Raw genomic sequence first — 15,446 nt, forward strand, 5'->3', positions numbered from 1 at the left:
AGGGGCTTAGATCTAGCAAAAGGGAAAGCGAACAGAGGGCAAGGCTCTTACTTATGCAACAGTGGCTGCATCTAAGTTGCAGAAATAATGCAGTTTGACATCACTTTAACTACCATGGCTCCATGCTATGGGATTCTGGGATCTGTAGGTTTGTGAGATATTTAGACTTCTCTGTGAGAGACCTCTGGTGCCACAACAAACACTACAAATCCCAGAATTCCATAGCATGAAGCCATGACAGTTAAAGTGTTGTCAAAATGCATTTTTTCTGAAGTGTGTATGCAGTTAGGGTAAATGATTTTCATCATTTCCTCTTTCTCTGGTCAAGAGGTTTTTGATTTTTGTCTTTTCCTGCCATAAAAATAGTGTTTGGAGTAGTGGTAGTGTAAAGTAACATATATAAGCTCCACTGAGTCTTCTGCTGTGTGATATGAAAGATCAGTCACTTGCACAGCTGTCTGTTTCCTGGCAGCAGCACAGTTCTCTTATTTTAAGAATAAACTCTTCCAAAAACTGATAGAACTATTCTGCAATGACTGCTGATAGAAGATGCACAAAACTTTTCCAAACCCACCATCTTTGGATTTTGTACATCTTTTAGGATGCAACTATTTCCATTGTCACCTACAGCTTGCAATATAAAAACTGTTACAACGTACAGTGTTTAGCATATCCACACACCAGACTTGATTTCCATCTTCGAGGACAACAGTGGGCTAAAAAATCTTAAAATTAAATAAAAAGCTGTGCTAAAAGGACAGAAATGCGGTCAATTTCATGTAGAAAGTATAGGAATGTTATAAATAAAAATAAAAACCAGGTTACTCCCCTCCACACATACTAGACTAATATTCCTCTACTATTTGGGGGCCAAGTTTTATGTAAGTTGCTCTAGATGATTTTGAGAAATAAAAAATGTTTAAAAATTAGCATAAATAAAAATAAATAAAATAGTTTCTGCTCGTGATCAGTTGTTGTTTTACCATTCATGTTCTACTGTATAATATTGTCAAATTATTATTGTCAAATTATTGTCAAATAGTCCAATGCCTATTCAGAAACAAGAATCATCAAATTGATCAAAACTTATTTCTACCTAAAGAGGCAGAAGTCTGTACCCTTAATGTTTTAACACCTTAATACAGATTAGACTGAAATATCCTTGGAGCAAGAATTAACATTTCCTTTACAATTTTGTGTATCTCCTTAGAGCATTATCACAATATGCATACACTAAAGGAAATAATACAGCCCTGGAATTTTTATTTACTATCAGTTAATAAGAACTATTAACTTTTAATTGAATACAAAAAGGATGTCGTATTTGTATTCCATTAAGTAAAAAATATTTGCCTCTAGAAGAGGGATGGCTAACTTCACTAGAAATTGTGCTTCACTGCAGCTTCCTTCCTAGCTAACAGAACCAGTGGTGAGAGATGATGAGAGTTACAGTCCAGAGATATCTCGGAAACTGTAAGTTGATCATGTCTGGTCTAGAGGAAATCCAACCCAAAATTTGGCAGGGGTATTTCATATACAATGTCATTTCCAAATGCAATTTTCAATACATTATATTTGCCTGTTAATTTCCACTGAAAAGTGTTGATGTTATAGTCTTGTGGGGGAGGTTCCTCCCTCACCTGCCACGTCGTATTGGTGACTTATCAAATGTATGACATTCCTGATATGTCATTGTAAGAAATCTGAGGGAAAAACGAGGAAGTATTCCGCTCTTCTCGCTGTGATTTCCAATGAAAACTTGGACATTTAGTGAGTTAGTCGTGAAAAGTTCACCACTAATAACTCGTCTGAAGACCCAGAATACAAATAATCTGAACAACACCTCTCCCTAAATAACAGCAAAAGCTAAAGACACAAAAAATGAAACCAAAGTATTAAAACTGAGAACCCTTTAGGAAGGAGATAAAGAAAAATAGAGTTTAACATCCACAGTGATAGAGTGTAGTGGTATTTTCCATAGTTCTCAAAGATGCAATCTGGGTCAATTATAAATGTCCAAAGATAAAAGACACAGGATAAATCCAAGTTGGGGGGGGGGGTCATACTAATACAGTTCATTAATATGAAAGGGCACAGAGGAAATGCATACTCATCCATCTGAGGATGCCACAGAAGCCCAAATTAAAATCTGTCCATCTTCAACTGTCCACCAGATAGTTTTTTAAAATATGAGTTGATAGTCACACATGAAAATAAACTTAGTTTAGTGGATGATAACAGCAGGTTGTATCACATGGTAGGTGTAAACTCTGTGGGATTTAAGATTACAGTGAAGTATCAAGTGCATTCAACACCTGTGCTTCAGTGCTTAGATCAATGTTGATGGATCTCTTCTTGTCAATACTAGAACAACTCCTACTGTATAGCAACCTTCTCCAACATGGTATCCTCTTCAAACAAATCCATAACAGAACTACATCTGGAGATCAGGAGTACCATGCCTGAAAAGACTATTGTAGACCATGAAAAGGTGTAACTATGGACAACCCAGTTTATAAAGGGACTAGAACAATTTTCTCGTAAGAGTAAAGGCTACACTGTCTGGGGATGTTTAGCTTGGAAAACAAGGAGAATCAGAGAGCATGTGCTACCAGTTGTATAAAATCAATTATGGTACAGAGAAGGAGACAGGGAGAAGTCCCCTCTCATTCTCCCCCTCTCTCATAACCCACAGTCATTCACTGAAGTTGAATGGTGGGAGAGTAAAGAGAGATAAAAGCAATCACCTCTCCTGACAATGCATTATTAAACTGTGGAATTCACTGCTACAAGATGGTGTGGTGGCTGCCAACTTGAATGACTTTAAGAGGGGACTGGAGTAATTCATAAAATCACCAATGACTACTACTCTGGATAGTTATATAGTGCCTCCAAAATCAGAGGAAATATATCTCTGTGTACTAATTGCTGTGAAATATGAAATAGAGGGTTTAGTTTCACTGTTTTCTAGTGGGCTTCCCATAGGGTATCAGCTGACCACTGTGAGAGCAGAAAGTTACATTGATAGGCCTTTGGTCTGATTCAGCATTGATCTTCTTGGCCTGAATCCTATTGTTTCTCATGACTAGTAGGCCTACTGGATCAGCAACATTCACTTACTTGTGGACTGACAAGTCAACAAGTGGTTCAGTGGGTTGACTCTAGTTGGGACTGACCAATAGGATTCAGGTTCTTATGTTCCTGAGTTTGGCTAGAGGGAAAGACCAATGAAACATTTACTTGCAGGGATTGGATTCCTGGTACTATAGAAGATTTTATGTGAGAGATTCCAGAACTGGGTGGACTTCACTGATTGTTCATAGTTCACTTCTGAACTATGTTAGACATTTCCTTAGTGGAGGAGATAATTTGTTTATGTCTTTTGTTGCACATGATAAATTAAAGTCATCCAAATTGGCAGCCACCTCTACAACACCCGTCAAGGACATTTCTGTGCCTATGGAATCTGCCCAAACTTTCCAGACCATTTTAATATCATTCCTATCAGATTTCTCTTCATGTATTCCAGGTTCTGTTCTGAATGATCCAGGTTCAACATCTGTGACTTTTTTTACATGTATAAGAGCAGAGAAGTACATAGTCAGGAGGTTAAATGTGAAAACCAACTTATCGAGGAGCCCAATTCAGCATACAGCCCATCTCCACTTACTCTTTCTGAAATATTCAAATGACCATAAAATCTGAAGTACTTGGAACATAGTCCATGCTTCCAACACGTCAACTTGACTTCTTCCACCCTTCTTTTTTAATATCTCATCCAAAATCACAAGGCAATGCAATCTTGCACAGGAAGGAACTGAATGGCAAACATCCATCCCACAGGCAACAGCAGAGCAAAAGCAATAACACCAACAATGACAGCACTTCCAACAACACATTTACCTAGGAAACAAAAAACAAAGAACTTCTCTAACAGACACACATATCCATCCATCAATGTCATTTGAGATATGAAAACTAAAAAGGTGTCAGCATCCCTCAGTGATAAGCCTGTAACTTATATTTTCTTCTGGATAGTGGTTTGAAGAGTAAAATGTTTCTTGTAGAAGCACAGAATGTCCCTGTTTAATTATTTATTGCTAACCATAATTCCTATGAATAAATGGCACTTTGTGACACAAATGTAACTTGAGAAATATGTAGAGCTTCTCTTGCCTCAGTCCTCCTTTGAAAACAACCCAATGGACCAAGTGGTTTAGTACCAAGGATAACCTTCATATACATAAGAATCCTCAGAAAAATAAAAGACACCTTTCTTCCCTTTCATCATTTTTATTTTCTCTCTAATTTCCTCTTAAGCAAAATTAACCATGTCTATGTGACTGGCTCATTCTGTTCTGCCTTATTTGGCATCTTGGATCCTCTTCCTTCTGCCGCTTTCCCCTCATAGCTTTAATGTCTGATCTTCAGTCCTTTCCACTCCATTCCAGGCCTTGGTTCTTGTCTCATAGCCATCTCAGAGAGAGATCAGCCAGTTGATGTATTTCACCTGTTTCCCTTTATGGATATAGCAATCTGTGCTTCTGTGTTTAGCATGACTCAGAATGTGTTTCGCTTACTCAGACACATGTGCATTATTAGTCATTTTTAAAGATACACAAGGCAAGGCAGTTCAAAGTAATTAATGCAGGAGGCGGCTCTGTTTAATCCGAAACCTTGTTAACATTAAGGTACTTGAAATTAAATAGCATCAGCATGAACCCTGGAAGGAAGGACGGCTCAAACCACTCTCTCTGACTCAGGACCACATTAGAGTTTTCAGAGGCCCTAAGCATTCTTGTAGCTGTTTCCCCACCTTGCCTCGACATACCACTACGGACAGAAAGGCATCATTCCAAAAACTGCCCTATTGAGCTCAGTAATATTTTTCTGTGCATTCAGTTTGAGCCTCAGATGGCATGTTGTGGTATTCAGCACTGCTTGTGGTTAAAATCAAAAGGGTTGCTGCAGCCAGACAAGAATGAAAGCTCAATAACTTCCATGGATTGAAATTCATATTTTTTTAGCCTGCCACCAACTGTAGCCAGGCCAAGAAGCAGATCCCAGGGTAGTAGCAGAGGCTGCAGTGCCAAGGCCTGGCCACTAGGCACACATTCTTCCTGCTTCAGCTGGTACTGTGACTCCTCTTTTCTTCAAAAGGTCAGAGTGGTGGTGATATGCTCCCAGCAGAAAGCAGCAAGAATTAAAACCTGGAGATTGGGGCTTGCCTGTCACTACTGCCTCCCTCCCTTGGCTCATGGTAGGCAAGCTCTTCAAGTGACAGGGGCACGAAGGCTGGGCAAGCCAGCCCTGAGTTCACTTTCCTCAGTGCATGCTCCTGGAAGGAATTCCCTTCAAGTGCCACTACTCCCTCCCCCTGCCTTTGCCAGTCTTTGCCTTTCATCTGACCACTTCCCCACTCAGTTACTGCAATCTGTCTGTCTGTCTATCTATCTTGGTTAATCCTGTTTTCACATGCCCTAAAAAAAATTTGAAGGCCCTGGGCACTGTGCCTAAAATGCCTAAAATGGATAAGGCAGCCCTGCCAAGAATAGGGTGGGCTGGGGGACTCAGCCCCCCTGAAATGATCTCACAAAACTGGACCATCAAGACTCCTATGTAGCTCAGCCTCATTGGAATTATCAGTCATATATACTAAACAATCAATCACACACTAAGGAAGGTATTGTTCTTTAGCCTCCCAGGAATAATAAAGACTGCCTACAATCTTTTCTATGAACGCTTACTTGGGAGTAAGCTGCACTAAGCCCATTTATGGACATCTAAGTACATATTGCCTTTGTAGAGTCTTCATATGTAAGGATTTTTCAATGATAATGGATGTATAAAGTAATTTGAGCTTCCCACTGCAAATACTTACAGGTAGACAAAATTATAACAACTTGCCCACCATGCTGAACCCCCACCAGAACTTAAAAACATTTCTGGGATCCTTGGAAATTACTGTCCTAAACTTCTTTAATAACATAGAAGATTCTACGTTATTAGCAATGGACTTGCAACATAATGAAATTAAATATTTTGTGGCTATTAACTAAACATGGCAATATCTGAAGGCATTCCTAAGTGGTAAATCTTAGGCATGGCAGACTATTTTCTTGTATGTCCTTACACTTCTGTGTGACTTGCATGGCTTTACTCTTCCTAATAGAAAATACTTGCCTTTCAAGGAAAAGAGGAACAAAACAACTATCTAGTTGTAAACACAAACAGATATTCAAAAATGTAGATAATCAACTTTAATTACAGCATTTCCAACTCTTCAAGAAACTGTGTTTTCCTGCCTGTATCTAATAACAAATTATCAACAGCATTTTCATTAATTATTATAAATATGACACAGATTAAATCTAGTCTGTTTGTATGCCCTCCAATTACAAGGAATGGCTACTGTATGTTTCACATGTTCCCAAACTGTATAATATGTTGCTTTAAATCGTGGATACTAAAAATAACACTTGTTGCTGCCGCTAAATTGCAGTATTTCTCTGATAAATGTGAAAGTCCCTCTTCATTTATGGTTCAGTTTCTTCCTGCTGACAACTGTTACACATCACTATAAATTCTCAATTTAATAATGTCAGAAATTATTCAGGTAATCTGTCTAAACATTGCTTAGAAAAATATGTGTAAAATTATGTTATAGATTTTGACAAATAAGCATCTGAAACTAAATTTATGATCTTATACATGCCAAAGTTTGAGGCACTGTATTAAAATAAAACTTATATTTACATATAAGATCAATGAAATTTAGAAAATAATAGTAAATGTAAACTACAAAATTAAAGTAACAGGAAGGAAGAGAGCAATGACTATTTTTCCAGTAGTATTGCCTGGGTTTACAAAACAAATATTCATTTTGTTTTGGGGTCATTTACAGGAAAGAAAGTACAAATCCTAGCTACATAAGAACTTATTTGCTTATTCAGGCCTGTTACAGACAGCCAAAATAAAGCTGCTTCGAGTCACAGTGGAGGTATGGTGTTTCAATGATGCATGGAAGCCACACCAAAGCCATGCTCCAGTCCTTAGGGCTGGAGTGTGGCTTTGGTGCAACTTCTGGACTCTTAGGACGCATGCATCGTTGAAACACCATACCTCCACTGTGACTCGAAGCAGCTTTATTTTGGCTGTCACTTTGTTTTTCTGAACTGTATGACTAAGTCTGATGAGAGCTTTCTCTTATATCTGTACACACAATAGCAGCTCTTGGTTTTGGTAAGTCCAAGATCCAGATTACATCAGAAAAAGTGAGCTCTCCCTCCTTCCACATTTTCTCTGTACCGATTTGAACCTCACTTAAGAAAACAGTTTCACAGTATGGGAATCACTGTTGTAGAAGCAATGAAAAAGCAATGCATAGAGCATTTCCCACCAATATATTCGAGTAGGCATTAACCATAGTGAGGAACCTTTAGTTGTTGTAGTTCTAGTAATTATTTTGACAAAGTGATAGCAGCAAGCAGAGGGTATATTAAGAGGCTCTCTTTGAAAGGAAGTTCTTAAGCTGGAACACATGCTTGTGTTTCTAATTCTGTTCCTTGACTCTCCGTTTAAGAAGGATATTTACCTCCTTGCATTCCTGCTTATACCGATCTATAACTTCATGTGGAAAAAAACCCATACCTGGACAATTATTTTGAGAGTGATAGTAGCAAGCAAAAGGTCAGAGTATGTTTTAAACTGAAACAGGCACTTGCCTTCCTTTTGATTTTCAGTTCAAGAAAGATTTTACTTCCTTGCTTCCCTGCTTGTATATATCTGCAATTTAGGACAATATCATCTGAAATGAACTTGTTTTGTGTATTCCATTGGTGGCTCTTACAAGAAGGGGAAAGAAGAAATAGCTTCAGGAATAGTATGGAAAACACGTCATCTGTTAGAAACAAAATATTTTATCTTCACACTCTTTTATGGAGTTCTCAGATTCCATTAGAAGCATCTTCTCTAAAAGAAGAAGGATAACAGATGAATTCACTTAAAAATAATAATAATTGTAAGCTGGTCTGAGGGCCTTTAGGGCTGAAGAGTGGGGTATAAATACTATAAATAAATAAATTCCCACTAGGAGAGACCTTCTATCCTTAAAAAGTCTGAAATGTTCAATTTGTTGTTGTTGTGTTCTTTGTGGTTTTGTCTAATGATAAATTATGAATGTTCTTTTAAAACTCCCCCCCTCCCGCTTTAGCATTGCATTATGTTCAAGTTTCAGTTAAAGAAATGCTTACTTTATTTACTATAGGTTTGGTTATACTCACTTTCATTTTTACTTGTGATGAGTAGCATATGTTTCTAAGTAAGAACACCAAAGAGTTTTATAAATGGGATGTTATTCTACACCAAATTACTCCCGCTGGTATTTGTGTATAGTAGTAACTACTAAATTGTTGAATGGCTATTTGCTAATCTTCTTAGTAAAGGTTATGATCTGAGCCTATGGAGATTATCAGACAGGGAAAAGGACGCCCTTATCCCATCCTTTTCTCATCCCTATGGCATGATCACGAAAAGATTTTCATACGATGTTGCACTTATCCTGTCAGTGTCCTGTCAATGAGCTGCAATTGACAGCAATCACGCAAAAGAGTTTCATATGATGTCATGCTTATCCTGTCGTTGCTCCCATCATTGAAGTGGAATTGTCCTGTCATTTTGTATTAACGGCACTTTGCGTTAATACACTTCCACTTCAATTACAGGATCATGACAGGCTAAGTATGGCATATGAAATACTTTCACGCAATCATGATAAGGATGGGATAAGGACAGGAGAGCAAACCTGTCCCCATCCCTATCTGATAATCTTGGGCGACAGGACATTAGAGATCAGGATAGAACATATAATATGTTGACATATGATATGACATATAATATGACTGATAATTCCTCATTGGAATTATCAGTCATAACTGTACTAAACAATCAATCACAAAGAACATGCAAGAAAGCTATTGTTAGCCTCCCAGGAATGATAAAGACTGCCTACAATCTTTCCTATAATCCCAGGTCAACATGTAGCATCACAATGATCAGAGAACAGAATGGCACCATTGTTCACAACTACAAATGTGACACAGAATACCAACACCATCCAAAAATCTTGGATTAAAAAGGCATGCATGGAGAAAATACAAATCATGGAGATATAGGATAATAGTTTAAGGATGCTGAGATACATGTTCTCTTAAATATGCTTTGACCACTATGACACAATCTATGTCTTTTTTTCTCTACACTACAAATGCTACAAATTACATATTCTTTAATATGTTAAACAAGAAATTACATGTCCTTTCCCTCTTTATTTCCACTCCACCTTTCCTCTGTTGTTTCCCTCTCTATTCAGAATGTATGTCTGAATAGGGACATGTCCAATCTGTTAGTTGTACAATATCATGTAGATTCATCACAGTTTCTGTCAAAACAAATAAGAACTTGTGCCTTCTGCTTCAAAATTCTGGAGCTGTTAGTGATCTGTAGACCTCTTATGGGACCATTTATTACCAGATCCCCCTGCAGATGGAAAAAAGCTATTAAACCATTCCAAACTAATGTGTAGAGATGCCTAGAATCAGCAAAAGAAGACATTACTTTATATAGCAGTAACTGGCAGAGTGAAAAAAGTTACTTCAAAAGGAATTACAGTAATAATTCCCAGGTCAACATGTAGCATCACAATTATGTATCTCAATATGATTAGGGCCCTGAAATAGCTACCTGTACAAATGACTTTGTAAACTAATTCCTCACAGGGCCTGCTTTGGAAACCTTTATTTCTTCTCCAAAGTATTTTTCCATAGAAGTATTGCCTTTAAATAACTCCCAGCAAGTCTGTCTGTCTGTCTGTCTGTCTGTCTGTCTGTCTCTCTCTCACACACACACATATATATATACACACACATGCACTCTCCTCCATCTCTATGACATTTAAAGGGGAAACAAATGTAATCATTCTGTGTAATAGTCAAACACACTGGCAAGATCCACAGCCAGAAAGTCAGTAGCACTCACTTTAGCTAAAATGAAGCCAGAGTATACGAGATATAAGATGCATTCACGGTTTTTCGTTCAGCTGAAAAAGGGCAACTTAGATTTTGTGGAGCATATTAAGGAAAAGAAACTAGGACATGTATGAAAAGCATGAAAGTATTTCTTTCCAGTGGATACTATTAGTTCACAGGCCTCAGTATTTAAGTTAGGGCTTTATATAAACCCTGTAGCTCCACCCATCTTTATATGATTATTATGATTATTATAGGCCCAATGTATGGTTTTTCTTGTGTGATCCTTTTAAAATTCAATCTGGATAAACATATCTGTGAATTTAGACAGGAAGAAACAAAATACTCCCTTTGTAATAGCTGGCAAGAGATTGGGAGCAAAGGAGCATTGTGCAATATGTTTGCCAGAGTTTGGTGCCAGGGCATCAACTGATCTCTGTGAAGAAGGAAAGAAAGGAAAGAGCACTGTTTTGTACCTGGCTAGACTTATATCATTATTGCCTGCAAGCTGGTGGAGCAAACGCCTTTAGATTGTGGCCTTGGTGTCTGCTCCTTGTCTTGTTTATCGACTTTCAAATTATGTTACAGAAATGTCTTTCTTTCTTTCCTTTTAGTTAACAAGGAACTGAGGCTAAGTTGCTTTCTTAACTAAAAATTCCCAATGCTTATGTGAATGAGCAGGAGAAATTAAACCATTCCAATGGGCCACTCATTGGTTGCTTACTGCCAGTCCAATAAAATGGATGTAAGGCAGCCAAATAGTCACTGAGTCATTGTTGTTAGAACTGTTTGCTAGATTGTTGTGTAGGTTTCCCCCCCTCTTTCCTTCACAAGAAGTTAAATACATTGCCCCCAAATAATTGTCCCCTTCTCAATAAACACTAACTTTTTAAAAATCTAGCAAGAATGGAAATACAGTAAATGTCTTTTTGCCCCATTTACAAAGGGCAAGAAATAACTTTTACTCCTTGCTTCCAAGCCATCTGCTACTTTGCAGCTTTTTGCACGTATCACAAACCCCTATTAATTACTGGAAGTTAAGCTGTACTCATATAACCTTAATTTCCCCCTGTTCCTTATAATTAGCCAGTAGTGCATACCTTATTATACTGTGACAGAGGTGAGGTTACTTAGGCCTGTTACAGACAGCCAAAATAACGCTGCTTCGAGTCACAGTGGAAGTATGGTGTTTCAATGATGCATGCGTCCTAAGAGTCCAGAAGCCACACCAAAGTCATGATCCAGTCCTTAGGGCTGGAGTGTGGCTTTGGTGCGACTTCTGGACTCTTAGGATGCATGCATCATTGAAACACCATTCCTCCACTGTGACTCGAAGCAGCTTTATTTTGGCTGTCTGTAACAGACCATAGTAAGATTTTTATAGTTACTCATTTATTTTCTTCAGGGATGAAAATGTATAGGCTGCCAAAGAGGGAAGGCATGCACATATTTCCCATGGATGCTGACTGGTGACAGGAAAAGAAGTGATGGGCAACATTCTTGTGCAAAGCAATTCAATAGATTAGCCCCATAAACCTATTCTAACCATATTAACTCAGAAGTAAATCAATCTGAGATCAGGAAGAATGGCATCTAAGTAGATAGCGTTACTGTACATCTTAGAATGAAATTCATATTCTTGTTAGGCTTTCAATGAGTTGTTGAAACAAGGTGAACCTCCTAACCACAAATCCCATGTGTGTGTGTGTTTGGGTTTTGGGGTTGGAAGTTACAGAAAGGAAAATGAAGCATGAATCTCTTCTTCAGGACATCCTAGAGACATTTCCAAATTATTTTAGTAAGGGTGCTATATTCACTCTTGAAAATGCTAATTTTCACAAACACACACACAAATATTGATAAATCTATATTAGTGAGAAATATACCTGCCTTGGCAGGATAGACAAAAGAAACATTACAGTGTGTCACACACACACACCGCACACACATATGCATGCGCATGCACACACATGCACACACTGAAAGACAGGCAGATTGGTCCAGACACCTCAACACATCTCCATAGAAATGCAGCACATTGGATTCTTCAGTATGGAATCTCTGTCAATAAAAAAGGAAATGAATTCCTCTCCATAGGACAATTAAAATAAAGAGTTACTGGGCTCTGTTAATTAAGATTTTATGCACTTGGAAAACTGATCCACTACCAAGTGATGGCTATTTTTCAGTAACTTACTCTTTCAGCTTTATACCTAGTTTTAAATACAGATTTACATGTTGCTAAATATAGATTCTAGAGAAGAATCTATAGACTGCTGATGGTCTGCCCGGGCCACTTCTACCTGATGTCTGGCTCCAGTAATAGTCTTGGATTGTAGTCCACCCACCCACCCCATTCTTAAGTGATGCACACAAAATTAACCTGGATTCTTGCATATTTGCCTCTAAATGTATTGCCCAAGAAGTCATGTCCAAGTCCCTTTGTATGTCAGCTGAATGTAGATCATCAGAAAATCTCAAATCTGCCTTCAGATTTTTATACATTATTCCAGTCTAAGCAAATGCTTAAATAAGAAATGTCAAGGACCTACAATGATGCACTTGATACATGAGTCAGTTCTCAGTTGTAGCCAAGACAATAGTACTATTGATAGTAACTTTCTCCCCCCCCCCCCCAGCCTCTTCTTCTTGACTTAATGCTGCAGTATGGGCCCATTTCATTGCCCGTGTGTGTGCGTGTGTGTGTGTATTTCTGACAAATAAAGCCCCTGCCCTCCACAGTAAGTTTCTTCCCAAACTGGCAACACTTTAATAGACCTGGTTTGCCAACGGATCCAGATTTGTGTTGCTGTTGTTTTTCTTACCCTATCTAACTTCTGAAAACCACCCAATCCAGAGTCAAGGGGCTGAAATGCCACACACTTGTGGGGTTTGTTAAGCAGCAGGTGTTGCACAGCAAAGCAAACCCTTGGCTAATTTGGGAGAATTAAAAGACTAGGAAAAGAGAAAGGGCAGGCAGGAGAGAAAGCCAGGTCTAGGAAGACATGTGGAAGGTGATAAATCTACGGAAACTTTTGGGCAATGGAATGAAACCGAAAGACATTTTCTTGCGGCAGCCAGCTGAAAGGGTCAAAGCCCACACCGTGGAGATACACATCTCCATCTCCAAGGGCAAGCCTCTTCTTTATAGGAGCTGGCCTTTCAGCACCATTTCTGTGTATGCTAGATGTTTCTGCTTTTCTGTTCTTCATTCAAAGTGAGTAAAATGAGATCAGAGGTAAGGAAGAGCCAACCACCACTTTGTCACCTGCAACATCTTGAGGGATGGGGATGAAGGGGCAACTTTAGTATGTTAAACACACACATGCACAACTTGTTCCCATGCCATATTATGCAAGCCCCTGCATAAATCACAGCAGAAACAGGGATGAAATATGTTTGATCTCATCCTTACCCTTCCCCTAACCTCTGCCTAGCTATTATAAAGATCAAATGAAATCCAAGAAAAGCAGAGAAGATTTTCACAGACCCTCGCTTCACAAAGTGGTACTGTGGCACATATACATATACACTGGAGATAGAGAGTAGCAGGATCCAAGCCTTTTTAGTCACTTTGAAGTTTGTATATAAAACTGCAGTGAAAAGGATGGCTATGGGAATTTGGAAGCATCTTCTTTTTTTAAAAAAAAAACCAAGCTAAACTAGGGAGAACAAAATTCTCTCTGTCGCTTTCTCTTCCTCTCCTTCACACACACACACTCCCCTGCAATAGGAAGATTCAAGGTAGAAACCAGTCTGAAACAAGGGGCAGGTGCTGATAGCTAGAAGCAGCACCATCTCTGTCACCAAGGGACCAACAACACATACATACATGCACACAAGCACACAGCTCCCTGCCAACTTTTTTTTTTTTTTTTAAGAAAGGCCCTCAGCTCATGAGAGGCAAATTGAATCAAGGGGATATTGTCATCTCAAGGGATGAGGCAAGTTGTTGTGGAGCTGGGGCCAAGACTGAGAAGTTGTGCAACCCTCCCAAATTTCTGCCTGGACTGGGGAGAGGACAGGAGCCTCTGGCAGGAGTGTGTGATGCATATGTGTGGGGAATGCAAGAGAAGAGACACAAGTGTGCATGCACACAGAAACACACACACCATGGAGAGAGGGGGGGGACATTACACCTCTTTGTACTGAGAATTGAACAACACCTCCTGTAGAAGGAAGGGAGGGAGGGAGGACCACATATACTGCCTTTCCCTGCAACTCGCAAGGACCCCCAAGTCCATCCCTGCCAGGCAAGGAGAAGTAGACCCCAGCCAAGAGAGAGGACCAGGAGGCAGGGGGGTGGGCAGGAGGGGGGTGGAGGGGAGAGAAACAGGGAGGGATGAGGAGCCCAACAACTGCTGGAAGTGGAGAGCTATTCAACGGGGAGGAGGGAGGGAGGGAGGGAGGGAGGGTGAGAAGGTGGTGGCGTCGGCGTCGGGAAACAACTTGGCAGCAGCCTCGGTATAGCTATCTTTAGCATCTCTCTCCCGGCTGAAGCCCATCCATCGCAAGCAAAGGGCCAAGCCAGTCCCAGTGCCACCCAGAGAAGGAAGGAGCAGGTGCCCTTTCTCTCTCCACACCAAGGGAGGGGAAGGGGGGAGAGGGAGAGATGTTATTGAAACCCCAAATGCCTGGGCATTGCTGCTGTGGACCAGAAAGGGACCGAAATCTGGACAGAGGGGGAGGCAAAGGAGAGCTTGGCCCAGGGAAAGGGGACCAAGAGGGGCCCTCCTCCATTGAAACTCCATTGTGGTATGCCTCCCCAAAAGGAGGAGACACACACACACCAACAGCAACAGCAACAAGAAGAAGGCAGGGCTTGCTTACCCTGAGCCTCAGCCAAGAGCCCCCCTCCGAAGAAGACCACCAGGACCACCAGCAGCAGCAGCAGCATCCTCATCCCCAGCAGCAACCTCCGCGCAGTCATCCCCATCATCATGTCTGCAGTTATTCCACACACATAGAGAGAGATGAGGGAGAGGGAGAGCCGGCCACGGCAGGCAGCAGAGAGGGACAGGGCAGAGATCCAGGAGGCTTCCTCTTCTCTTAGTGGGCAGGAATCCTCAGCTGTCCAGCCGGAGTCTCCAAGGGAAGGAGGGCAGCGGGGCGGCCGAGGGATCACCGGAGGAGGAGGAGGGCAAAGCCAGGCGGAGGAAGAGGAGGCAGCAAGGGAAGGGCCCCCCGGGGCCTCCAGGGGTCAGCAGGAGAGAGGCAGAGGAGGCAGAGGCGCAGCAGCATCCGACGCCTCTTCCTGCAGGGCTGCTGCTGCTGCTGCTGCGAGGTGTTGCCTGGGCTCGCCTTCTCATAGCATCAAGTGCCGGCCAGGCGCTGCTGGAGGAAGAGGAGGGAGAAGGTGCTGGAGGAGATGATGGAGAGGGAAATGATGAAGGAGGAGAAGAAGAAGGGGAAGCAGAAGAG

The 15,446-nt window shown here is 40.5% G+C and overlaps 1 protein-coding gene across 3 annotated transcripts in view; it reads right to left on the reverse strand.

The window, feature by feature from the left end:
- Positions 1–15,039, reverse strand: part of CSMD1 (CUB and Sushi multiple domains 1) — a 1,238,710-nt gene extending 1,223,671 nt beyond the window's left edge. For 2 of the 3 annotated variants that reach the window (XM_089531084.1, XM_089531086.1), the window contains exon 1: positions 14,856–15,014. In XM_089531084.1, coding sequence (XP_089387210.1) covers positions 14,856–14,967 — 112 coding nt within the window. In that variant the 5' untranslated portion in view covers positions 14,968–15,014. Of the gene's footprint in view, positions 1–14,855 lie in introns of all 3 variants that reach the window. The other variant, XM_089531085.1, reaches the window with a different exon arrangement.
- Between the last annotated feature and the right edge of the window lie 407 nt (positions 15,040–15,446).

Source organism: Sceloporus occidentalis, unplaced genomic scaffold (assembly GCF_023333645.1).
Source record: "Sceloporus occidentalis isolate IW3139 unplaced genomic scaffold, rSceOcc1.0.p SCAF_6, whole genome shotgun sequence".
NCBI classification, from domain to species: domain Eukaryota; kingdom Metazoa; phylum Chordata; class Lepidosauria; order Squamata; family Phrynosomatidae; genus Sceloporus; species Sceloporus occidentalis.